The sequence below is a fragment of the Callionymus lyra genome, chromosome 5, assembly GCF_982586985.1.
Source record: "Callionymus lyra chromosome 5, fCalLyr1.hap1.1, whole genome shotgun sequence".
NCBI lineage: Eukaryota > Metazoa > Chordata > Actinopteri > Syngnathiformes > Callionymidae > Callionymus > Callionymus lyra.
The window spans coordinates 28,888,717-28,916,468 of record NC_141822.1 but is presented as its reverse complement, the minus strand read 5'-3'; the positions used below and the strand labels follow the sequence as shown (position 1 = coordinate 28,916,468).

At 42.2% G+C, this 27,752-nt stretch overlaps 1 protein-coding gene across 3 annotated transcripts in view; it reads right to left on the bottom strand.

The window, feature by feature from the left end:
- Positions 1 to 27,752, bottom strand: part of nrp2a (neuropilin 2a) — a 62,817-nt gene that overhangs the window by 18,870 nt on the left and 16,195 nt on the right. For all 3 annotated transcript variants that reach the window (XM_087791727.1, XM_087791729.1, XM_087791730.1), the window contains exons 3-11: positions 25,271 to 25,452; positions 16,009 to 16,239; positions 13,867 to 14,022; positions 13,270 to 13,439; positions 12,013 to 12,168; positions 4,948 to 5,092; positions 2,691 to 2,866; positions 2,101 to 2,280; positions 1,887 to 2,031 (exon numbers count right to left, since the gene is read on the bottom strand). In XM_087791727.1, coding sequence (XP_087647853.1) covers positions 1,887 to 2,031; positions 2,101 to 2,280; positions 2,691 to 2,866; positions 4,948 to 5,092; positions 12,013 to 12,168; positions 13,270 to 13,439; positions 13,867 to 14,022; positions 16,009 to 16,239; positions 25,271 to 25,452 — 1,541 coding nt within the window. The remainder of the gene's footprint in view (positions 1 to 1,886; positions 2,032 to 2,100; positions 2,281 to 2,690; positions 2,867 to 4,947; positions 5,093 to 12,012; positions 12,169 to 13,269; positions 13,440 to 13,866; positions 14,023 to 16,008; positions 16,240 to 25,270; positions 25,453 to 27,752) is intronic.

The following is a 27,752-nucleotide window of genomic DNA, read 5'->3' as shown; positions in this document are numbered from 1 at the left end:
AAATGTGAACCACATGCTTCCTGAGAGACCGGGCCACTTTTGAGCTGAGGTGTAAGCAACGGATTTTCCAAATTACACCGGCTACATCGCTCAACCTATATTTAAGGTGCATGCTTGCTGATATAATAACAAAGCACAAAACGGTCGGGGGTTTATGTTTCCGTGTGGCACAAACTCCTTCCTCACCTCCTCTCATGCTGCATTCCACCGCCTCAACGGTCAAACCAGTTCAAATTGATTTACGAGCTTGAAAGTGAAAAAACAAGCCACATTAGACGGTTGCGACTGAAGACACAGATGTCTCTTAATGATAATGTGATCCAGCACTGGTTGCTTCATAACTCCTTAATAAGAAGGTTATATTCCGGAATACACTTCATCAATTGCAATGCGCTTCAGTCATTATCTTGCGTTTGCACAGTTTTCTATTCATTCCCATTTGTTTGCCTCAGCACTGCCTTGTGGGCGTGTCCCGCTTTTCTACGAAATCCAGCACAGCGTGTCGCTAATCTAAGGCAGAGAGTTTGTGAATGCTTTCAGTCTCAGCAGGGATACAACAGGAAATCAAATCATGTACATTAAGATTATTGTGAGATGAAATGCTGAACTGAAAAAAAAGATTCTCTTGTCTTGTTTTCCTGATAAAAACATACAAACGACGATCATAATAAAGTGCACATCGTTTCTCTGGGAGGAAGTTAAAGCACTTTATCCATAGTCACGGATGTTGACAATCATGTGCACAATCTAAGCTGACTCTAGCCTGTGGTTTCAACGGACTGATTTTCCGGTGATATCGCAACCGTGTCAAAGAAAAGCTGCTTCCTTGACACCACAACGGAGCTCAAGGCAACAAATCAGTCTTTCAGTTTGTTGTTTCCTGCTGCTATGACCAATCCTCAATCAACAACCTTCTTTAAGTCAACCTTCAGTCTGTACAAATATCAATCTTAGCATAATCCGGAATAGCTAGACTGGACTGGTTACATAGGTTGAAGAACCCTGGAGTGATCACTAGTATATCACAGGACAGATGCCGACAGACACAAAAAGACTATGGGAGGAAACAGAAGAAACTTCTGCAACCAAGTTGAGAGAATCTCCAAGTTGAAAAACTTTTATTTTTAAAGTAAGAACTGTGATTGTAATGATGATTACAATGATTTTAACTAACACAAACTGAGTGGATCTTCAGCTGCGAGTCCATTTCTAACAAATGTAGTAAAGTAAAGTGTGACATAAACACACGTCTCTTCTGTCTGCGCTGTGTTTTTCTCTTTCTTGAGGCCTGGACGGTAACACGCGCCTTCTCCGCTCTCAGTCTCACTCTCAAGTAAACCTCCACATGTGGCGTTGACATCTGGATAACAGACCAGGCCGGACAGCTTCTCCTGGGATGCGTTACTTTCAACTGAACCCAAATCACTCCCTGATCCTCCCTCTCGCTCTCGGTCCAACTTCCCTTGTGAAACAGTTTACAAAATAATCAAGATTACCTGTGAGGTTTAAACTTTCCCTCACGGTATGTGTTCTCTCTTTCCCAGCTTACTCAGGAGTGTTTTTTCAACTCTGACATACCCTACTGGCCCTCATTCATCTGTAATGGGAGACACTTTTCTCAAGGCCCATTCGGTTCTGGATAGTCATGTTGATGACTAATAGTTCCACCTGGAATACTGCTGGAAGCAAGTTTCCTCTGTAGCCTTGTGAACGCCAGACTCACCAGGCCGTTGTAACCAGACGGAAAATAACAACGTTTTAATCACTAAAACAGGCTCTGTCTTGTTTTCCATTGGAAAGTGCCCAAAGTTACACGGTCTAAATCATCTTCTACACACAACATGTTTGATTAAATCAACTTTAAAACAATAGGAATGAAAAAGTACCTGGAAGATCACACCCTAGGATTTCCACTCTCATCCCGATCCCAGCTGGAGACCATCGCTCTGGATACAGACGAACGTACTGAGCGACAATCTCATCGAAGCGTCGCAGCTCCGGTGTGTCATAGTGAGTGTTCCCCTCGAAGATCTGCAGAAAAGGTATTGCACGTTAAGTGAGATATCTATTATAAAGGTTAGAATCCTGCCAGCTGCTCACCTTCGCCAGGCTGGTTTTGCTGTCAATGATAAAATTCCACTCTTTTCCAGTGGCGCTGTAGGCCACTTTATACTTCCTGACGAAAGCTCTGTTTTCAGCTGTTGCACCGCTGGTAGCATCGCCGCCCCTCGCCCCTTGAGTGATCACTCCTCGCACAGTTTTAGGAACTCCAAGGTCCACCTGAACAAACAAATGTATGATTACTTTACCTTCATGTGCTGTCAAACTCAAGGCCCGTGTGCCTCATGTAGTCCTTGGTATTAGGAAAATCATTCACCATAATACTTTACATTTAGTGCTGCTGGTAAGAAATAAACACCTAAAAACACTATTAAAATGCTCTTTACTGACACCCAAATGATTAAAATACTTATGTTACATTTTCACACGTCTTTGTCTGTATTAATCACAAGTTTAAGGACTTTGTCAATTTTATTTTATAATAATTTTATTAATTGTTATTCTATCCTGGTAGCTTGCTGGCTTGAATCGTAAAATAATCAGCTTTTCAATAATATCCAAAACACATAATGGTATTACTTCATAATGGACCTGGAATACTTTGATCAGTCTGATTTTTGATCATTTACCTGTAGCCATTCCTCCCCAGCCAGCGGCTGCGGCGGAGCGGGGAACCAGCCGGAGCGACTGGCGACGAGGCGGGCGGTGGCCGGGTTCCACATCATGTCCCTGCTGGACGACGCTGCGATTTGGTTGTCCGGGAGCAACCCGGAGAGAAGTCCCTGCAGCTCCGAACATGGGGCATCTGAGGTGGGAAGCAGAGGGACCACGGTTTAGCTTTCCACTACAGTTTCCGAGGACACACTCTGGTGTTACACATATTCCCACATGGGAACTCTTAAGCTTCACCGCAGACTTGCACCGGCAGCCACTCAACATTAAGGAGCATTGTGCGCCAGAGTTGTAAAGATCTTTGATGTTTCCCTCTGTAAAGTAATAGTAATGTAATAGTAAAGACTGAAAAGACTTTAATGGACGAGGTCTGCTACGCTGAGAGAAAACCCTGCTCACAATATTAATATTACATATGTTCATTAAATATGAGAGCAGCATGAATGAAGGAGCCTTTCCTTTTACTAGTCTAGAGGCACACATACAAGGGATCACATTATTACCTGTGAGAACAGACGCATGGCATTAATGGGGCTAAATGGATCATCGGTTGAACATATTACAGTTGAGTCAAAAGTGAAAAAACAATTAAAAAATGTACGCTCTGAAACAAAGTTTTATAGACACATTAAAAAAGATGATTTTTTGATTTGAATAAAGTAATTCATGAGATTATTTAAAGTTGCATTTAGTCATTGTGACATAAAAGACAGAAAAGAAGAATGAACTGATATATTTATATATACTTATATTATAATTATTATATATAATATTTATTATAATTATTAAATAAGAAAGCCTCTGTTATGCTAAAGTTGTTAAAAATAAATAAAACCATATCATTAAAAAAAGCTGCTTTAGACAGTGATAACAACAATCTATAAATGGATGAAAGAAAAACAGAAAATCACTCGAAAAAAGGCTTGAGAAAAATAATATACATTTCAATTTTAATAACAAGGCTCTTGACTCTATAATAATAATAACAAAGGATAATATAGATCAGTCAATGGGCCGCTGTTGGCTCAATAGCCGCCGCATAAAGCTGAAGCTTAAATTGACAGTACATCTGCATTTTTATATATATTAATGTTACTGGCAAATACAAACGATATAAACCCTTCACAGCCTCCTATATTTCCCATAATAATAAGATGTTGCTGAGGCAAGGCTGTTGTGCAGCACAAGCAGGGCAGTGGGTAAGTAACAAGGGAGGAAAAGGAGGAGAGAAGCAGCAGGAAGAGAGAAGATATGAGATGTTAGTTGCACTGACGGTTTAAGAGAACACAGATCAAAGTTTCATGCTGTTATGTCACCGAAAAGCAGGAGATGTAAATAATAAATAAAAGGCTCAGGATGTGTGTACGTGGCAGTGAGTGTCTGTGTACACTTCAAGCAATGCTTTTGAGGTCAAGTGTTATATTTAGCAGCTGTGCGTTTGCGTGTGAATGTTGTGGGTCTACATACCTGTAATGTAACAGTTAATCTGATAAAGGCTGTTGACACTGAAGTGAGTTGCAGTTTTCATATGTGAGTGCAGGGAACAGGAGACATGAATGATTGATCGCATCGTGTTTCTTGATATAGACAAGCTCCAGGAGCAAAAAGGACGGCGGAGATGTGAAACGGGGAGAAAGGGACGGGAAGTAGGAGCGAGGAAGAGCAGGAGGAGTGACAGGAACAGCAGAGGGAAAAGATACAGAAGGAGAAAACTTTGACTCTAATTAGCCCGAGGCTCGCTGTGCTTAGGAGGCACAAGGAAGACTATTAAACATATATAAGTGAGGGTTTTTCGGGGTCTCAGATAATCATTCATTCGGAGTTTTATAACCAAAGTGGTGTTAGCAGTAAGATAATGACGATGTTTGAGGGGTGTGACTTTTGCAACTCAAATTTTTCATTTGAACATTCACATTTTTTCATTTTCTAATGAATACACTCGGTCAACAAAAATAAAAAGACCTTACTATTCTACATTTAATTTTCTTGGCGAGCCTGAGGGAGAAAAAGTTTCTGACTCCTACTTCGCTGATTCAACTCCAAGTTGACTAAACTTTCTGCTCCCTCATCACCTTTGTTGAGTCGCCCTTGAGCGAGAAAATAAAGTGTTGTTGTATTTGGGTGGTCCAAATGTAGAAGTGGGCAGCAAGACAACCCTGACAGGGTCAACTTTCTTTAGGCAACAAAGGTTGGAATCCCACCACCCACACACACCTGTAATCTGGCATCCGTAGAGCTCGAAGCGCAGGGCGATGCCATTCTTCCAAGCTTGGGGTCGGATTCGCACAAACCGAGCCAACACCGGCAGTGGGACTCGGTTCAGAACCACCTCAGCAGGATCCGTATTGGCATGGAAAGTCTGTGAAAAACAGAAAGAGGCTGGTAAGAAAAATTCTACTACTCCATCTAGGACACACAAATGCCTGCAGCTTCGTTTCTCTACTTTTGCACAGTGGAAGTATAGACAACCCAAACACATATCCAATGACACTGGCCCAGCTGTCGGTGTGTTTTGGGGTCAAAGGTTTGAAGCTCGGAGGCAGGGAAAGCCTGGCGCCGAAGGAAGAGGGTCTTTCTCAGAAACACACACTGCTCACTCATCCAGAACCCTCGGTCACCCCCGGTGCTGCTGGTCATAGGAAGCTGTGGGTGACTTGACCTGACACGACCGGACATCATTGGCCATCATGCTCAGGAAGACGGTCCAGGTGGGGAGGATGTCAGTGAAATTAACTTCCCCAGTTCCTGACCAACCATGGCTGAATATTAACACTCTTTCCTTCCAGTCAGTGTTGTGGCAACAAAAATTCAGGGACAAGAGGAGCTTCCTGTCTGAGGCGGAGCATTTTGAATGACACGGTTTATTACAGAGTGGCTCTCGTTTCCTTCCTGGAAAGAGTATTTTCTGCAAATGTTGTGGCATAGTTCAGATGGTTAGTTTGGTGAGTTCTAACTTGTGGCTAAAAAGTTTAAGAAAATGACCAACTATGACTTTTTAAAACTCTGCTGCAACATGGCAATTCTCAATATCTCATTAAGAATTCACATTACTCTTTTGCTACAGATCAACTGCAACAGTGATTAAATCCAAGCTCCAGATACTATTGTGTCCATGAGCAAGACACTTAACGCTGATTGCCGCTTGATGATGAGCTTACCCGCTGCGTCGCAGCCTACTCCCGTCAGTATGTGACTGTATGCATGAATGGGTGACTTAGTGTTAAGCGTTTTGAGTGCTGAACAAGCAGAGAAGGTGCTACATAAGTAAGAACCATTTATCATTTATTCATGTTCAAATTAAACTAACAAACATTCCCAGGTGTGAATCAAGAGTCCAATAGAAGACAAGACGCATCATCAACTTACAAAACACGTCAAAACTTCTCTTCTGCAATAAATCCTGCAAAATGACTAAAGCAACACAATTCTCTATTTTCTGATGCAAAACAGGTCAAACAATGAGGCAACAAAGGTAGAACAGAGAGTCATACCCTGGCGTCAGAATATGACTTTTACTCTTTTTTTCAGAATTATAAATACACTTACTGGAGTGTTCCAGTTAGTTACAGTTGCCTTATTCACATTAACGATGAAAAGTGAATACAGCATGTCCTCAACTGAGGGTTACATATTATTTACCTTCAGATATTTAATGATTATTATTAGTGAAAATGCAGTTTGGTTTACTTCAATAGAACAATAAATGTGTCTCTTTTTTAAAACAGGCAAAACAAGTAAATTCAAATAAAGCCTACATTATTTCCTTGATGCAGGACATATTTGAAAAAGATGTAAGTTCACCGGAATTGTCTTGCTTATGGTTAATAAGTGTAAAAAAAAACATTTTATTTTGATAAACATTAAGAACATTCAGTCATTTGAACAGACCAGAATTGAAAAAAGTGTTTTGTCTGTTGGAGTATTGTTGTTATCATTGACAAGCTTCTTCCCCACTATATTTCTCTCTTCCTGCTTTAAGGAACAACCAAACCACAGAGCACCGCCACTGAGATAAAGGCCAGGAAGTGTCTTTCAACCCGCTGAGCGACTGTTAAGTGTCACTTACTCTATCTGCTTGTGGTGGCGCGGGCGGCTGATAGTGCTGCCGCTGTTGACCGACGGATATCAGCAAACCGCGCTGGAGTTTCAGACGCAATGAAAAGATGTAGAAGACAACGGCTGCCCGCACCGAATAAAAGATTAAAGCTCCATTTCCATGACAGAAAACAACAACACGATTTTTCCTTTTGCGAGGACAGCAAAAGAAATAAAAAAATCCCAAATCCTTTTATGAACTTTTTCAGTGCCTCGGAATTTGTCTCTGCCATGTTGTTGAAAAGTGACCCACTTATATTATTCCCAGCTCAAAATGACAAAATATTCCAGCAGAAATTGCATATTGGACTTCAAAATCCCACCCGAGGGGGGTTATTTGATTTTGGGCATGGCCTGATTTAATCAAGTGGAGCTGACAGTGCCGAACAAAGCAGCAGGAGTGTTTGAACAGATAACAGAGGAGATCTCGGCTCTATCTCCTGCCTGATTTGACGATAGACAGGCCTGGTGTTTACCTAAGAGGCCAAATGGTGGATGCGAGCTCTTATGGGGGTTATGTAAACACCCACACATGCTCGCACAAAGACATGATGGAAGTGTTGGCCCGCATACAACTTCCGCCTGCGAAACAAAGAGCAGCACGGCGGAAGAACAGGAAAAACCGAAAAACGACTGTTGGGGCTGGGAGAATATTTCGGAGCAGATGAAGAGAGAGCGGAGGAAGGTTGAACGGAGGGCAGCAGATATAACTTAATGAAGACTATCAGCAGAGGAATGTTGCTGGAGGAACAATGAGCAGATTCAAAGCATCCATCCACGCCTTTATCCCATTACTTGGCAGGATAATGAAATTTCCTTCAATTTTAAGATGAATAGTCCTTCATAGCTTCCAGAAAACACATAACCACAAAGTTCTCTTCAATAAAGAACCTGACCGAAGCCATTAAAGGTCCCTCAAGTGGGGAGTCTTTGCGTCGTGTGAAAAACGACGACAACAACCTCTGAGAAACGATCCACAAATGATCGCAGCAACTCAAAAGCTGTCGGCGGAGGTTTGAGGGATGAAACGCCGGTTCAATGAGAGTTTGAAAAAATGCTTGTGAGGTTTAGTCATTTGCTTCCACTTCCCATCCATTTCCCCGCTAACTGACCCATCACTTTTAGGGTTAAAGGTCGCTGACCCGAGCGAGCAGAGGGTTGTTTATTGATCAGCTGGGGGATAACCTGGTTACTTTTCAACCTAAATTAATTGGGGTTTTGAAGGTACACTGCCGATGACCTCCCGTCGCTGTAATCTGCCCAACAACTGGCATGTTTTTGTCTGTGGCGGCGACTACGCCCTACATGTGACATACTAGTGAAGTGGGTTGAATAATTAACAGAGCCATGTTGTGTCTAAGTCTGGGGAGTCATGAAATTATAACGAAGTGCTGCATGTGTGCGACGGTCAGACTTGCTTGGTTTGGACATCAGCAGTGAGCCAAGAGCACTTAACTATTGATGAGCTCGCAACCAGGCCAAGGTGTCTTTCAGAAAAATAACAAGAAGCAAACGTAGAGTGAAGGTATTTCCTATGAGTATGGAGAACCTCAAGGAATACCATTTGAAAGACCCCATCTGTTCTCTGCATCGTTGTATAGCTTCTTGTTGGCAGCACTTAAACTTTAGCTTCCTAAAGCAACACAACCAGACCTACAAGTCTGACTTAAATATGAACGGGATTGATCTAAGAAGATTACAACAGATTATACAAACTCCATTCTCAGCAGGAGGGTCAACTTTAAAACGATGAAAATCAAATTTTCTGGCAAACCTAATACCATTTGTTGACAACTTCCCTGATAAAAGTGACAATAAATTGTAAACTTAAAAAGCTGGTACATGGGTGCTTCTTATGAGGCTCACATTGTCTCAGCAACTCTATATTCAATCAAGACACACAATTTACTATGTTCTCCTTCATAACCTGTTCTAGCATGTAAAACCCTGTTTTTAAAACATGGTAAAGTGCTTGACGAGGTAAAACATCTTGGGGGATTATGGGAATAATCTCTTTTTGAATTTTGACTGTGACTTTGAGAGAAAAAAGAAGGTCAAGCCAATCATACAATTCACTCAATGTATCCACTAAGGAAGAAGAGTTGATTCATCCAGCAGCCGTTTCTGTAAATCTGCCTGCTTTCTCCATCAGTTACTCTTCAATGACACCACGGGGACATTGTAAGCTCTGCACAAGTCATCATCTACCCTTGTTGCCCCCCCTCGACCCTCTTCTCCTTCTTTCTCCATTACCCTCCTCATTCCACTCTTCTTGCTCCAGTTATTCTCTTTGTTACTCTCTCGCCATTACTCCCATCTTTGTTTCCTGGCTCGCGGTATGAAGATGTCGAACTGGTTCCAGCTGGCCGCTCGCTCTAAGGATGTGTGTGTGTGTGTGTGGATGAAGGTTGAGGCAGTGATCCCTTCAAATAGCCCCACACCATTTTCTGTTTTGACCCTGTTTGCGATTTTCGTTGGAATCTGCAGATGTGTGTGTGTGTGTGTGTGTGTGCTTGACACAGTGAGATGAAGGAGCGAGCTAAAATGCTGTGTGGGCTTTATTCCCTCACTTACCCAGTGTATTCTGTCTCAGTGTGATAGACAGTTGTAGCACAGTCTCTCTCACACGTCGCGCGGTGAGCACGGTCGCGACTTCACCATATTCCAAAATATTCCTTTGCGTGACATTCTTGTGTGAATCCATTTTTGAAGGGTGTGTAACGGTGTTCATCAGCATTGCAGCGGGTAATGAGGCGCATATGTGAATGGTGTGATTTAAAATTAACAAGTCGCTCGGGTAGCAAGAAGGACGCGATGGCACGCAACGCATGCTCACACTTACCTTCACACTCAAACAGGCAAACACACACACTAGTGGATAAAACTACATTGTTTCATCATAACTATAACAGCAAAATGAACAAGTCATGGCAAATGAGTCGCTACAAAACTGGAATAAATGATCTTAAATCTTACATTGACTATAATATGAACGCTGCAGTTTTTAAAGCTCATCATCAGCTCAGGAAGGATTAAACCTATTATAATAAATAATAATAATAAATAATAATAAAGTCAAATATTCCAGCAATGATGTGTTGCTCTATTTTAATAATATCTATCATTGAAGAGCTAACAATCAGCTGAAAAAGAGTCGTGCGATCAACAATATGTTGTTTAGTCCTCTTTACCTTTGCAGTTAAAATTCTATCATTCTTGTCAATGAGACTGATTTACCACGTGTTTCTTAAAAGTTCCTAAACATGTTTAGAAGCAGTAAATGAGTGAATCAGAGACACAGAGAGGAGTCACTTGACAACAAAGGTTGGGATGTAAATAGTATCCTGTTTTCAGCTTGAATGGGTTTTTCCCAGCTTAGTAACAGTAGGAAAATGGTTTAGACATTTTTTTTCTGCTTCTTCCTTTAAGACCTTTTTATTTGAAGTACTAATGCAACAAATGTGCTATTACAGGCGACTCAGCCAATGTCTTTACCTCGTTATTCCTGGACACATCCAATTCAAACTTGAAATCTTGACTTTTCTAACTCTTTTGCAACATGAAAACTCTCCTACAAAGATTCCAATTCAAATTACTTTCTGTCACAGATCACCCAGGAAACTCATCTCCGTCCTTTCCACCGTGTCTGCACTCTCTTCATCAGGTCTACTTCTATTATATGTACCTTGGAGCACTGTTGTGTAACAGAATCAATCAAGTGTAATCTTAAATGTTATTGTTAAAAATAAAAAGCATAAACAGTTGCACTTACATTATATCTGTTTGATGTTGATCCACATACATTTCTATTCTCCTGATTTTAGCAACAATAACAACAGAAGATAAATCTTGTCTAATGCTTAAAGGTATCAACATAAACAATATCAAACTATCTCTCTTTAAAATGTGTTTTAAAGATGCACATGTCTACAACAACAGGAGGCATGTCTGCTACACATGTGATTTCTCCACATACGAAATGTCGAAACAGTTTTTCTGCTCAGACAGATTAGTCGACTCGGATTACACGGAGCAGACAGACGCATCATGGATGTATGCACACACACGCAACATGCTCCAGATGAGGGGTGAAACCTTCCAATAAATTACACAGATGTGATTTTTTTTTTTTTTAAGTCAAATCCACGTTTCCTTTAATAATCTCCACATCAAACACCCCCCGCAGATCCCACTCTAACCAATCTCTGGTTGAGACAGGGGGTGCCACCAGCAGTGCATGGATTAACACGGCAACCCCCTTGTGACTAGTTTTCCACATTTAATCCACATCAACCTTCACCCAGATGTTGGAGGCGTATGAGAATCCAATACATTAGAGGATCACACAACAACATACAGTAGGGTCCTACAACTGGTTGGTTCACTAAGATGAAAAAAAACCCATAATTTTGTAGTTCATGGCAAATGCACAGGTGAAAGTTGGTGAATCAGCAACATTGCTAAAACACCCTAATGAACTTTATGGTTTAAAAAAACATTGGACACGCCGCATCTGGGAAATAATGTGACTCTTTAACAGCTGATACGACCCTAACACTCTCGCTGGCCCGGGTGCTTGTGTGCTAACGCGTGAGAGATGATGAATTGCAGGCTAAGATAAGGGCAAATAGAGGACGCCATTGTTCTTGTTTGTCAGCTTCCCCTCCTCTTTTTTTTTTTATCTCTATCTTTCCCTCACTTTACATCACCTACTCCTCCAGGTCATGACTCAAGATTCACGAGGAGCGTACACTTCAGGAATGCTGCCTCCGTTGATATGCTTCTTGGAGATGCACAACAGCTTCTCTTATTAGAGAAAACATTGTGATATCTTCAGAGGTAACGGGAAGGTCAACGATTCATTGGATTTAATGTTGAGTTGGCCTGGAAAACCTTGTGGCACAAACATTTCCATGTCCAGTGATGCGTTCACTGCCACGTACTACAATATAATATATGCCAATATCTTTTAACCTCCTTCTTAACCTATTTGACCTTCTGTACTGCCTTCATATTAATATTTACTTCCTCCATAAATCACTCATTTTAACTGTACATGCTGTTATGTTTGTTTAGAACGTTAGGGAATAAAACCGCTTCCTGGTTGGATTTTGTTTGACAGAAAAACAGGGAGTACAACCGGCTTGGCAACAACTTCCTGAAAATCTCCCATGACAATCGTACCTTATGGTTTTTGCCGTGTCGATAGACCATCCAGTCTTCTCCGTTGGTGCTGACCTCCAGCTTGAAAGAGGTGACATAATAGGACTTCTGGGTCTCCTTCGATACAGCTCCCTGTGTGGCGATCCCGGTCAACACCTTGAGGAACTGAAGATCCACCTGAAAGAGAGACAGGCAAGTCACTTTCTGTCGGAGGGGGGTAGGGGGAGCACAGATTCCAGCAGTAGTATATGGAGCTCGGGGTTGATGGAGATAACAGATCCAGACCAGCTGCTGTGTCGATCCGTCACTCTGACAGTGAGAGGGGTTGGGGGGGGGGAGACGCTGATGGTGGGCGATGCTGAGGAAGCTGGGGTTGTGTGTGTATCTGTGCATTGTCGGAATAAAACCGCAGGTTAAGATCAATGGTGCGGCGTTCTTGTATTCCTGAAGACTACCGTCATCAGTCAGGAGCTTCTCTGCTGTGCGTGCATGTGTGTGTGTGGGAGCAAATGTGTGAGACAGGAAAAGATTGAGAGCTCAGGATCCCTGTGTTATCATCACTCCCTTTAGCTGCGATGCTTCTTTTTTTTTATACAAAGTCCCTCGGTGTAAAAGAGCCAGTCTAAACACTTTTAAAGCTAAAAATTACTTACTTGCTTACTTACACCTTGAAGCCTGACATAAACCGAGTCTTAGAATGTGAAATGCTTAATGTACAAACATTCTTATTTTGTTCTTAAAACATAAAGTTTGCTAATTATTTCATTTGATGGTTCCTGGTTTGAGGGGGTTGGTGGGGATGCTCTTGTCTTGTCTGTGATTGTATAGTATGTGCCTTCATTGTTGGTCTATACAAAAGTAAAATCGAAATAAAGATAAAAAAGAAACATTAATAGTAAAAAAAAAAACCAACACTTCATACATTTGATCTAAAACTGTTTGGCTAAATAAGTTATTCCTTTTTTACTCCCTTTTAACTCGTTACACAATTATAACCCACTCTGGCTAATGCTAGCTTGCTAGCTTGCTATTGGTGCTATGTCTTTACCAAAGAGCGCTTAAGAGGAACTCCAAGAAATTAAACTTGTGTCTCTGGTGAAAATATACAACTTTACTATATAATTCTTCTTGTTTGATGATCTTTGATGGATAGCAAACGTATAATGTATAATGCAAATGTAAGTGCTAGGGCTAATGTAGCTTAATTGCTAATGTGGCTAAGCTCAGTGTATCACAACATGTTACTGTTTCACAAATGTATCTGCACAACTCACTGACCTGTATGAACTCTTTGTTGCTGTCTTCAGAGGGCGTCCAGGCGTTGTCCAGGTTGTTGAGCCGGGCTTGCCGGGGCAACCACCTGTTGTCATAGAAGGAGGTGGAAGCAGAGATCTGGTCGTCGCTGATCTTCCCGGACTCCATACCCAGAGCGGTGCTGCAGTGGAACGCTGGAGAGCAGAGAGCAAATTTAGTTATTCTAGTAAGAAAACAGAGAAGGAAAAGCCAAGAGGGAAATTATAAAGGAGTGGGTGACAGATACATGCTTGTTTGAAAGAATTAGCATATCACAGAGATGAAATAAGAGAGTAAAGAAGGAAGTCAGGCAGGTGGGCACAGGTAAATTGAGGTGAAGTACATTTATATTCTAAAAGAAAATAGTGTGGAGCTGCTTCTGAGAAAACCCGGTCTCTGCAGAGAGGAGGATTGAGAGGGTTTCAGAGTCTGAAGTTACATTAAAGTCATAAGCCAAAGAGATCGAAAGAGTGAGACGGAAAGACGAACGTCAGCGAAGCACGCTGGGCTTGAAGACGGGACGGATCCCGGTAAACAAACCTACAAAGAGAGCACACTTGCTAAACGTTATCTGGCACTCACAGTCGCTGACTTCTTTGTGTGTCATGTTGTAGCGAGCAGAGAAGCCATCCTTGGCCACGGCCATGTCGGTGTGGAAGGAGAGGGACAGGAGGCCGGAGGACGACTGGATCTCTGGCGGGATCTTGGTGCCACAGTAGCGACCGATCATGGGTGATACTGTTGAAACAAAGAAAAAAAGACATTCAACTGAGTGCAAATAAAGACTTTGTACTATTTTCTAATTTAATAGTAAAATGTGATCATTTTTTTTATATGGATCATTGTGTTTTATATAAAATAGATAATAAATGAATCACCTTTATTTGTCCATTTTCCACTTTCGTTCAATCTGCCACTATAACTTCAGTGTAAGTAGTTTGACGCTTCTCCGAGATTATTATGACTATTCAATGAGTTTTTTTTTCATAGGAAGAACTGTCTAATGAGTCACAGCGTGGCTCTGCCTCGTCTTACATCCTCTCATCCTTTTTTCTTTCTCCCAGTTCCCTTCTGTCCATCCCTCCATCTGCCGTATGTGTGTCAGCCAACAGCCCAGTCGGACTGGAATCCCTGCATCACTGCAAGCTGCACTGGGATCAGCCGCACATATACACACACCAGCAGGGATTACAAGTGTCTCAAGAGTAACTCCCTCGCCAGACAACCAATTCCTCACCTCTTTTCTCTGTCTCAAATCCTTCTTTTATGCCCGAGGACTCGCTTAACTTGAACTGGGTTACACTTTAATTTCTTCCTAATTCCTGACTTTCAATGGTATACATTTCCGGCTATCAAAGCAACCGAGTTCAAGGCTGTAATTGGAATTTTAAATCCACTTGGATCCCTTTCTTAGCTGCTCAAAATAGAATAATTAGAGCAGAATTCTCCCCCTAATCGTTGGAAAAGGCAGAGAGAGGCAACAGAAAGGGTGGGAGAGTGAGAGTATATCACTCATTACAGCTAATGCGGGTTTTCGTCAGCAGTACAGTAGCAAACATTGCCCCATGGCATGACTATCAAAGCTCCTCCGAGGTTTGTCCCTTGGCACTTCCTGATCCAGCGATAAGCTGTTTGGAAAAACTCAGCACCTCTCACTGGTCTGAAACCATCTTGGCCTTGACCCGGGGGAGGAAGGAAGATGATAAGGGGGGCATAGAAATGGGGTGATGAAGGGTGTTATTATTAAAGGGGGAGCGGGGCATGAGAAAGGGCTGCTCCTCGGGGGTGTCCAGCCACTTCCAGTTTCCAGCGTGAAATAATGTTTCCTCTATGTCCAGGAATGTTAGGCGAGGCTGCCGACATCAAAGAGAGCGATGGCTGATCGGGAAATTGAGGCATGAACATTTCTGTGTGGGAATGTGATTATTGCATGAATCTGGATGTGAACATGTTTTCCTCAGTGAGCAGAAACATTGATTTCTTCATCTGCTGTGTGTACGCTCTGGGGCTACACCAAATATTTTAACTTTATTGTTATTGCAGGATTTAAGAAGACATAATCTAATGTGTGCTGATAAGTGCTGTTCACTGGAGACACTGTTGTTACTGGAGGAACATGAGGATATTCTTTTTAATACACTTGTTGTGAATATTGTTGCCCTGACGTGGATTTTACAGCAATTTCTCCCTTTTGTTAGGAAGTTATTATGTTAATCTTATTATTTCCTCTAACCACAGTTGAATTTTAATATCCTTAATTGATCATTTTCCACAATTACTGCAATAAAATACAGAAAGTGTGTTGTAAAATAAAACATATTATTTTAGATAGTTACTGGAGGGAAAATACAATGATAGTTATCAGAAGTTTAGGGTCTTATTACTAGTTTTAAAGTAGCAGCCATTGTGATAAAGTTAAATGCAGAAAAAATATATAAAAAAAATATATAAAAAAATGAATGCTGTAATTTCACTGTCATCAGAAGTTTTCCTTAAGAAAATTCTACTAGTTATAATGAATGAAATCACAGAAAAGAATATACTTATCAATTAAACTGTATACAGACAAAATTATAGGTGGAAAAATGGGATTGAGATAAAACAAATATTTTAAATGTAAAAGGAAACAAGTGGCAACATGACAGTAGAAAAAATAAAATGAGAAAATGCTTTATTGGTGAATCTGATTTCTTAAGAGAATTTTAGATGTTGTGTCTTGCTCACCTTGAGGGAGTCCATCCCACACGTCCAGCCAGTCGTACTTGCAGTCGCCCTCTCCCACCATTAGGGGGTCGTTCTCAAGGTCGAAGGTGAGGAAGGTGAGCGTGATGTCCATGTGGGGCGGGGCGATGATCATGTACGAACACTCCAGATTATGGGGGTATTTATCTGGGAAGCCCGGCGACTCGATCATGCCGGCGCTGCTGGTGAAATTGCGGAAGCAGAATTCCGACCCTGAAAGGAAATTTAGGGAGTATTAAACAATCGGTCACATGAAGAGGAGATACAGACGGACTCATCCATCAGAGCGAAATCTCATCTGACTTGCAAAGGCTGTTCCGGATGGTCGTTTGTCATCGATGGCATAAGAGGAAATATAGCAGAGGAGGAATACACAAACACTGTTTATGACTCGAGCAAACACCGAGGTGGGCGAGCCTCATTTTACTGTGTAATCTCACACTCTCATCCATATAAGTCCTGGACGGCACATCAACCAGAGTTTCGCATGACACTTGCAGCCGCTCTCAAAACTAATACATCACTTTTTCATTTTTAAGATGAGGTCGTACGTCACTGCGAAGGACTTCACCTTGACAGTTTAGTATGACGAGTCAGCAGTAAACGGTCCAGTGGGTCACAAGCGTTGTTTGAGAATCCAACAAGCCTCGGCGGCAGAGCACACGCCGCTGACAAAACGAGGGGTGAGGCAGAGTTTTGAGGAGCCACCTGGGTTACTAAGCACCTTTTGAGGAGCACATGGTGGAACCAGATGGGGAATTCAAGACATTAGTCATGCCAAGAAGAGCGTAGGAGACAAGTGAGGAGCCTCTCCTGTTGACAGGAAAGTTTGACACATGAAGGAGTCGATCAAAGTAAAGAAAGGTTCCAATCCCCAGCTGTGCTAGCTGGATCATGCGCGGCAACTTTCAGGATTAATGCCTTTGAAGAATCCCTGTTTTTCCTTCACACTTATGACAAAAATACTCCCACCAAGAAGAGGTAGTAGAGATTAGACCGAGCCTCACTTATGAAGACTAGTCTCCTGTGACCAAGTCTTACTTTCTCCCTCACTGGAAGACAGAACAAACACTGTAATGGCACTAAGTGAGCCCAGTGCGCCAGCGCGGCATTAGCGATGCAGATTTATGCACCCTGGGTGGCTCACCTTGAGCGTAGGCAGCTGTGTGACTCAGATCTTCTACCCATTTGCCATGACTCTGGGGTCCCAGGAGGGTCCGATTAATAGACAATGGCTGAGTGGCAGTCCAGCTAAAAATCTGTCGGCCAGGGTTTTTGGTTGCTTGGAGACAGATCTCAAATTAACAAATGTATAACTAACACTGATGAATATTCAGATCCTTCCCTTCACTCTTAGATTATTTGGTTCACTAAAGGGTTGTCATTACTACGGACAATCAAAACACAAGTTTTGGATTTTGGAGCCAGGATCTCATTTGCTATATGGTGAAGAATCGACTTCCTTGGCTCTTCTGAAGCGAGGTTAGAGAGCAACAAGATGTTACAGGAAGGAAAAAGTGTGGAATAAAGTTTTTGAGCGGTCAAAATTGAAAACATCCTCCAAAAGACCTCCAGATGACAGATGGACCTTCAGTGAGAGTCATCCGGGATCAGCTTGAAAGCTTATGATGGATCTTTTGACAGCTATGTAAATACAACAGCAGGTTCAACTCAAAGTTCACCACTCCTGAATATGAAGCTTTTTGTAACTGTAGAGAGTCTGGTTTTTCACCAGACTTATACCTGTCTCTCGTCATGAAAGTTAGACACTTGCCATCGTCCAATAACAATTCTTGGAACACTCAACTGATAGACTACTTAACTACCTGACGAGAGATGTGATAAATATCTTATCTTTCACTTGGGGGTCAAAAAGGTTTATTAAATACTTAAGGGAAGACTTAGTAATTGTAGCTATATTTGAGCTTAGATATATGGTTCACAATAACTTAAAAAATGTAAAAAGAGTGTTTGAAATTCAAAGTAAAAAATGAATGTAAATGAATTCAGTGTTTACTTATGGGCAACCAAGGGGAAGGAATGGATCCCCAGACGTTACTCTGCGACATCACGCAAAGGGTCACAGGAAGGAGTGAGCCAGGGCAACACGTCTGATGCTGCTTCCCTGAGTCTCACGACACATTGAATATCTAATTCCTTACTCTCATCTTTTAAAAAAAAATTTTTTTCAACTTCAATTTTTACCATTTAATTTAAATAATTTTTTACACAGGGAATTTAACACCAAATTTTTTCATGCAACAGTACTTGAAATGCTGTTTTTAAAACTCAAAGTCAGATTTTGGTGTTAATAAAATTCACCAAATTATAGTCAAAGTCCGATGGCACACATTTACTTCCATACTTCAACACTTTCTTCCGATAATCAACGCACTCTTGAGAGCTATACCGTGTTGTTTATTGAAATTAAATTCCTACTTGACCAGCATTTCTGAAATGTTCACGTAATTGTCAGAAAGCAGAATGAGAGTTTAGCTTCAGGGAGTTTAGCTTCAGGGGAGAAGCTTCTGGTCAACGTCAAACTCCGACTGCGTCTCATCAACAAGGCGCACACCCGGCGGTGTTTGAGAATCAGATCATAAAAGCAGCACAGGCACGTTCACTGCGAATTCCTCGGGCAGCATTCCTCCAAGGCACCAGCCCTTATTATCAGGCAGCCCTATAAAAAGTGCTGGGGTCTGCAGCAGCCCGCCCCTGTCTCCACTTGATAATAGTGACCCCAATCAGCCCTTCTATCACTCGGAGACGTCTTCAAGAAATGTGCAGGCGACTCCTGCTCGTGTATAAACAGAAGAAAAACAAAATCATATTCACACATTAACTCGATTTCTCTGCGTACTCTCTGGTTCCATGCACCGCTCGTGCCCTCACTCCTACACACTCAGAGCAGCATCAGATCCGGGAGCTATGTTGTGTCCACACACACTTGAAATATGATGGTAATTTCCCTTCGCCTACCTGCGATATCGCTCTCTTCTCCATTCCTGACCTCACCCTGCACCTCGTGTTCCAGTTGAGAGAAAAAATGCAACGGATCATTATGCATTTATCGAGTGGAAATAAAACCTACTTTGTGAAAAATGTTATTTTATAGCAGGAAGAAAAATATTTATACTTGTAACTCATTTCAAAATCGGAATATTTTAAGGCAGCCTTGGCTCGAGGGCTACCTTGCATTCATTTATCCAGTACTGATGAAATTTCCAAATTTATTTTTATTCATACAGCTGTTTAAAGCAGGATTTTCATTTGACTTTCCCATTTTGCAAATGTGAAATATTCATGTTATAACTTTCAGAAAAAGGTTGATAATAGGACAAAGCACAGCTGATTACCTATGATGATGTTTTAGAGTACCATCAGGATCCACATTTTTTTTAAAGGAATCTTTTTTTTTTTTATTTGACTTTGAAAGCTTGGGTAGGTGGTGGTGGATGAGGGTTTTTAAAAAGCCACGTCCTTTATTGAAAAGGCCCTTTTTCAACAAGTAATCTGGAACAATTGGAACAACTAATCATAGTTAGACAATAAAAATATAGACTGATTTTTTCAATGGATTGTTTTTTTGTTTTCGAGTACTGTGAATTCAACAGGAGATTATATATATAAATAATACATTTTTGTGTAACAGCATTTATGTTGAAATCAGATTTAAAGAGTGGATTGTATGCAAAAAACGTATCCAACTCCATATTTAGATATTTCAAATGCTAAAAATGCATCTATTTATATGCTCTTTCTTGGATGTTTTGTATTTATCAATAATTTCTAAGAAATTTTCAAGGTTATGCTCAAACTGTTTTAACAATATATTTTCTTCCTGATTTAAACATTCATAATTACACCTGAATTTTGAAAAAATACATAAGTTCCAGCATCTGCTCTTTTCTTTAATAAAACAAATCAGGTGAGATTTGGTATCTTGGGTCTCCTTATTTCAACTGAAAATAGAAGATCTTGAAACCTATTTTTTTTCAAAAATGCTTAAAATGCACCTAAAATGTAGCAAGGCAGGCAAACATTTTTGAGCGTCGTCTCCGCAAGCGTATCACTAGAGTCCTTCTCACGACATGTGTGTCTTTACACATGCATCTCCAGCATGTTTCCTGAGATGTGCGTGTGTCAGACTCCCAGGATGTGTTAGACCCAGAAACACACTGACCTTGTTTCTTACTGGGCCACAGTTCAGCAGCGAGGGATCCCCGCCGCCTCAAAAAAAAACTTCAATCCGAGCACAGCTTGACTCCATCTCAAGCATAACCGGCTACGGGTTTTGCACATACACGCTTATCGTCGCCACGTGTTGACACGCGTGTGCACATGTCGCGGCACTATGCATGAGTACCTTCTTCTTTCGTTAGCGCTCATTAGTTCCCACTAGATGAACATGCTCAAAACAAGCCCCCCCGCCCCACCTTCCTCCATCTTCGCCCGTCTCCAGGAGACACTTGTGCCCTGGTTTGGTGCTCGCTGCACACCATGAGCTGCCATTTGGCAAGCTGGCAACAGGAGGGAGGTCAGGATGTGACAGGGTGCCTGAGCAAAGCAGGCGCCGAGTTGCTGGGTAGAAACCACCTGATTCTTGTGCTTGAGTGCCTCAAGAAGAAGTCGCTACACATGTTCTGTCTACCCCCCCCCCACATTCTCTGTCTGCTCAGAGAAGTCTGTGTTCCCTCACTCCTCAGACTGGACGACTGTTTTCTGCATGCAACTCTTCACCCCTTTTGCACATCATCCTCAGCTCACTACCTGCACGACACGTCTCTCACGGAGCCTCCGTACTCATGCCAGACACCAGGATTCCATTCATCAGCACAGCCTCTCCAGGCATCAGGGGAACGGCCGCTGTGCATGCGCGTGTGAAGATGTGTCGGGAAGGGCGTTCGGCGCAGGAAGGGGTTAGGTTGGATGAAAACAACAACAACTGTGAACAACAAAACAAGCCAGGAAAAAGGGAAACAACGTGTTTCGTGTGACGCGATTACAAGACCCACAGAGACGGCAGCGACATGTGCGAGCAGACAGTTGTCGATGATGTCGGAGCGTTGTGTTTGTTGTTCTTTTGAATAAATGAAAAACAACAGCGCAAAAGTGGTGAGGAGTTTGTCAAGAATAGTGATGGATCATCTTTAGTCTTGATTGATTACTGCTGACTTCAGCGATAGATTTTACTAAATTCAATTTAAGGCACACAGATTGTTCTTTGCTTACTATGAATCAATAATCTATTCATAACAAATGAATGAATGATGTTGTTATATATTATATTTGAATATAATCACAGGGTAACAGTGGATTAATTGTAATTAATTACAATTAATAACAATTAAAACAGCATTCATTTTGTTTAAACAAACAAAGACAGAAGGAAATTGATTTATTGTATTTTATTTTTCTATGAATCACTTTTAAATGTATTAATCTCTCAGGCCAACATTACAGGTGGTATGTGCTCTACTTGCTACCAGTGGTGCGACTTTAGCAGATTTACTATAATACAGAATGCATTGTAACACATTTGCAACATAACATTTTTAATCAGATTAATCATGTTGATGGTTAGGATTATATTGTGTATATATGTGTTGAAACTGTATATACTGTATGTGCAGACGCTAAAGGACTTAGCTACACTATCCATTTATTTAATGTTTGCTTTTCTTCTTATAGTGTTTTTATAACCATCCCGTCAATGATAGTTTTTAATATTAAACTGACAATAATTAATTAATTAAGTTCTGTTGTAAACATTTGTGATGTTAGTCCTTCATTTGGTGGCTCATCACGTCTTGTTATTACACTCCACGAGCAGTTTTCTTCATCACTGATCAACCCTTTTTTTTGGATCTTATTTATTCATGACTTTAATTTACCTTCAGCCGTTAATTACTCGTGTTTAATTTCAGCATGAGGACGTGATTAAGGAACAAACACGGCAATGCAATCAGGCATAGGAGCAGACGCCGTCCAATCACGACAATGGCATCGGAAAATCCACGCTCTGTTATGACTGGCGCTAGGGTGGGGGTCCCGCCGGAGGGCCGACCCCCACCGAGGAAATACAGATGCCACAGCAGCAGTGACCAGCGGTCACAGTGGAGACCCCGCACCCCGGAGTGTGTTTGGTCAAGACTCTGGATTGGTTGCAACATTTTCTGCCCTTGCCTTGCTAGTGGAGGGCTTGGGGGGGTAGCTGGGTAAAAGGGGCTTTTCTATATAAGTCTTCCCCTGTAGCCGTGGTAACAGCATCAGCATCACGTGACTCTAAATGTATGAGGGATAGATGGGTGGGGGGTGGGGGGGTGATGGTGAATAAAGGGTTAAGCACGCATGAGTGCAAGTAGGCCACAACAATAAGTGGGGGTGCAGACAGGAGGGGGGGGGGTGGGGGGGCTTTTACTGTATGCCCTGATTATGGACTGTAAAACAAATGACATTCTGGACAAACTTCCACCCCGACACGCCCTCGGGTGGACTGTATAGGTCTCACGGTGGCTCAAAGGTCAAGGGTCTAATCAAGGTCCATGATCTTAACGGCAAACAATGAGCGTCGTGGACAACACTAGCAGCCAGATGAAACCTCCCTAGAATAGCCGTATCCTTACGTAATAACATTGAATGAGAAAAACAAAAACAAGCCCCAGTATCATTAGCTCATCCTGCAGACAACCATTGGGATAAAAGGCTTTCCCTCTTTCAGCCCAAATCAGACCCACGCGGTGTGATTTGCAGACGCAGCACAGTGGGGTCAGCCGGCGCTCGGAGCTCTGCTGTCTGCTCAAGATGGAAGGAAACAGAACAGACACGCTTTTTCTAGCTGTGAGCAAAGATCACTATCTGGACGGACACGCCCTGAATGACATCCACCCAGCAAATACAAAACAAACAAATGATGCCTTGAGAACAGCATATATTTACAATCAGTTTAACTTCAAACGAGCAGCTAAACTTGTTACATTTCTTTGTTTTATACCTACATTGGTGTGATACTGTCCAGGATACATACATATTCCTCAATACAAAAATACCGTGCTTTTTAGTTTTTATGTTTATTATTCTTGTTTACATGTAAGTTTATTGTTGACAATTATGTTAAAAAAAATAAAGTGCATTTGAATTGTATCTAACCCTGTTATCTCAGGGTCAAGGTGACCACGTGGCCTGAAAATAAATGTGTTTGAGGTATCCCGTGTGTTGTCTCTGGGTCAAGATGAATGACCTCCCTGGCTTCCATAAATACATATGCAGTAGTGGTGGAAGTCGTTTAACTTGACCCAGTGACAACACAAGGGATACCACAAACACATTTGTTTTCGTGCCTTCGGGTCATCTTGACCCCGAGATAACACAAGAGTTAAATATGTGCTTATAGTTCATATTGAGGGCCTAATTTACAATGAAAAAATATATATTTTGACTATATCATTTTGCATAAGCTCTTCTTCATTTATACTTCAGTTACTCCTGAAGCATGTAAGCTTGGTAAAAAAGCAAAAAAGGAACATAATATTTCCAACTTTTTAAATACAATTGGTAATAAAAGCGTTTTCCTTATTTCTTTTAAATACAAGACCAACTCTCTGGCATACAGAGTGTTAGCAGGAGAACTAGCAGACCCAGTTTATCATAGCAGCGCCGTGACTCTGCCACAGTAAGACAAACTCTCTGATGAGGCAGCTCAGACACCGCAAACGCCGTAATTAACACATGGCCTCAATCATGCATAATGAATACATTTTCACACCCCGACTCACTCTTCCAGGGCTGCTCTGTCACCCCGACACTTTCCCAGCATCTCTCACTCCGAACATGCACATCTATCATGCCCGCCTACACATGTATGGATGCAATGTATCTGACAAAACAGGCAGAGAGGAACCACCCACTCACGCTTGGAGCAGACACCTACACTCGCTCATACTGCCTCGCAACACCCCGGAATTTAAGGCGGAATCTTCTGAAAATAACATTTGCTTCACATATACTTCTACATGTAAAGTCGATCGCCCACACGTGAAGTTTATCTATGGAGTCGTGGACATGAGGGGGAGAAATTAGCTTGTTTCGTATGAGTCACAATGACTGTATATTACAGAGAGTCATATGATCATCAGAGGTTTAAAAATAGAAGCCTCACAGGAGTTGTGTATACATCCAGAGTTAACACGCAACAGATAATGTGGCTTTGTTAACTCTTCATGCCATTAAAACACAATGGCCTGGTTGCACCGATAATCAGAGGAATACACTTATCGTACCATCGTAAGGCTGGTTCTTACTACGCAATAATAACTCATATTGATTGACAGGTTTCACCAAGTATCACTTAACTCAGCCACTGCTGCAGTAATGGCAGGAGAAAGTCGCTTTTATTTTGAATAATCAATAATTCAGCATTTTGTGATGGGAAAATAAAAGTGGGCTCACACAACTTTTACAATTTCATCCAAGATTTTCCCTCTGACTGTGACGTATGGTATTTCCATCACAGTGTCAATAGGCAGCTCAGAGACGGACTCAAGGCAGGCGGGACAGAAGCAGGGTAAAACAAACACCATCAGCTGGAAGCATAAATCTTTCAGCTGCCTCAAGGCCACCTGACCATTAACAACTCCCACACCCCTCCCACTGGTACCGGCTCCGTCCTATCAACCCCCCCCACCCCCGTCTCTGCCTGCAAACTCTCGTGCAAAGTGCACTTCACCTTGTGCACCTTTACAGACTTTAGAAAATTCCATTTCGGCTCATCCCCATCAATCTCCGGGCCTCCGCCTTCACCTGTAAACCTTTAACCTCCCGTCTCAACTCCTGCCGCCCCGGAGCTCAATTCATCACTCACCCAGACCTTCGTCTGCTCCGGAGAGGAAGTAGATCCTGTTCCAATTAGGCAAGAATTCCTCAAAGACAACCAGAGTAAGTCTATCAGTCGTTCATAAATGATCTCTATTAACTCATGTCTGATCTAGAATTGGGTGACACAACCATTGACTCTTATAGTGTCTTACTGTGCACTTTCAATTCTACAATACTATTGCTGAGTCAGCACTATAACAGTTGTGATGTTTAGTTCCTCTGGATCTTAAATAAAGACAATAAACGAAGTTACGACAATCATGTGTTTGTCCCTGGCTCTACTAGAGGTGACCCCGATCATGATCCTTCCCAAGACAGATGGCAAGTAGATATCAGAACAAATGTGACTCGTGACTCAGCACTTTCTCACCTGTCTTAAAGATCTCGTAGCGCAGAGAGAAACCTGCCCCCTGGTGTGCGTAGTCAGACACAAATCTTATTTGCAGGGACGGTCCGGACGAGATGATCGGTGCGGGGGCGATGTTGCTGCAGTGACGAGCCAGAAGATCTGCGTTCTCCGAAGTTCCGTCCTTGATTTCAATGAAATCGTACCTGTCGGAAAAGAATATTTGTGTGAATATACTCAAACCATTCTTGAACAAACATGCTGTTATATCAATAGCAAACACTTCATCTGTTGTACCACTGAATGCAAGCCCCGTGCATGGATGATTCATAGACACCAAAACTAAAAATAGCCGTAGCTGAAAAGACTGCTCAAGGGAACAGAGGCTGAGGACATCACTAGTTGAACGAGTCGAAAAAAAAAAGAAAAGCTGAAGACACCTCGGCGTTTGAACTTCCACATGGATGAGCTCATTAAGAACCCTGACCAGTCAGCTGAACCTGAACCATAAAAGCACATTCTTAACTGTCAGGTCAGTCCGCCTGTGTTTATGGCTTTGTGTGCGTGTGTTTATGGCTTTGTGCGTCCACCTGGCTGATCCAGAATTAACTCGCCCTCAGCGACCCGTGTGCCTTGATCTAAGTCCCAGAAGAGTTTGCCCGGGTCACAGGCAACACATTGTTATGTCCATGTGTTAGCGGCTATCTGCTCACATCAGCGATCATTTTTATGAAAGACAGTAAAAAAGTGCTATTTAAAACTAGTCTCACATGAACACACCAGGAAGTTTCAAGAGGTTCAAACTTGATTCCAGAACTTGATCTGCTGATACAACCGCCTCCAGATGGAGGGTCAGCAAATATAAAAAGAGAAGTCAGATACAGATGATCGAGGCGGCTGATAAAGTCTTGTTCCGTCCGGCAGATTTAGCCTGTAATCCTAAAAAACAAGAGGTGCCGCGGTGCAATCCCTCAGCGAGGCGCGAGTATCATTCCATCACTTAAGAGCTGTAACTGACACATGGTCTGGGAAAACACACGGCGTAACTTGCACCAATAAACACACACCGATTTAGACAAGGGCGTGCGCGCACACACTCCACAACGTTTGGCCAACACTGAGGATAAAAGGCCTGCGAAAGAGCTGAAAGCCTAATTAGGTTTTAATTGATTTTGGAGTGGGTCTCTATGCGTCTCCCTCTCTCCTGTCATGGATTAACGTCAGCCAGTGAGTGTTCCTCAGATGTGATTATTGACCTAGCCGCTCCCCTGGCTCTGATGAATACATGCATGAGGGTCTGACGTGGGAGAGCCCACTGTCTGTCTCGGGCAAAAACACACACTTGAACGCATTCCAGGACATTGCACTTGCATTTGCACATGCGCAGAATCGGCGACTGAGATCCCCTTCAACCCCCCCCATTGAGACAAACCCCCCACCCTAACTAAATCCCATTAGATATGTGTCGACGCAAACCCCGCCTATGTCTGACACTGTTACCAGTTTTTTGTCCGTCCGCAAGTCTGTCTGGATCTGCATGAGCAGTTTAGGGAGCTGTACTGACTCAACCCCCATCGTAGGAACACACAGTCTCTAGACTCCAGGGAGACCGGTCCAGGAAACTCTAAACCTTAAGGGGGCCAGTGGTGTCACACAGGTCCAGACATGTTCTCATCTGCCTAAAAAAAACACCTAATTTCTTTTTCACACCTAAAGATTCAGCGATATGTTGTCTCAAAAGTACCCACACAAGCTAGTGATACCAGTTGAGATTATAAAGGGGAGGATCTTTTATTTTATGTCTGTGACAACCTCTTACAAAAGGTAAAAGAAACTACCAAAAAATACATCAATGAATCTTGAGTACTTTAGATACCTTCTTGAGAACATCATTCAAAAGTGTGTTCGTCTTTTTCCTCAAATGTGATGAACAGATTAATTTAAGCGACTTCATGGCCCATTTAAAGACCCCCACTTAATGAAAATTAAACAAGAGTGAGAATGCCCAGTGAATCAAACCTCCCGGAGGGCACATGACAGACAATTTGGTCTTTAATCAGCACTGGTCGTGTGCAACAAAAGTAGACAGATTATTTTTGTCCGTTATGGAAGGAAACACACTGAGCATTTATTAAGATAAGGACACTCCATTCTCAGACTAGGGGGGGCTGCAGGGCTCGGGTTACGCTCCTTTAATTGATTTGATGATAAAGGCGCAACAAAAATATCTGCAAATCAAACTCTGAGGTTTGAGTTGTTGATCCTCCCCGCGGCGGGTCTATTTTCAAGTTTTTTTTTCCGGCTTCTCTCACCTGCAGGACCGCCAATCCAGAGAACATTAAGAACCCGGATTCTCCCTCCAGATGATGAGCAGAGGCAGAAATTAAGTACACAGGCAGACTCTGGCTTTCACTCTCGAAGGGACTCTAATAAACCATAAGTGCCTCTGAAATATTAACTAGATGCTGGGAGCAGAATCCCTGCAGATCCATGGGCCCTGCCATCT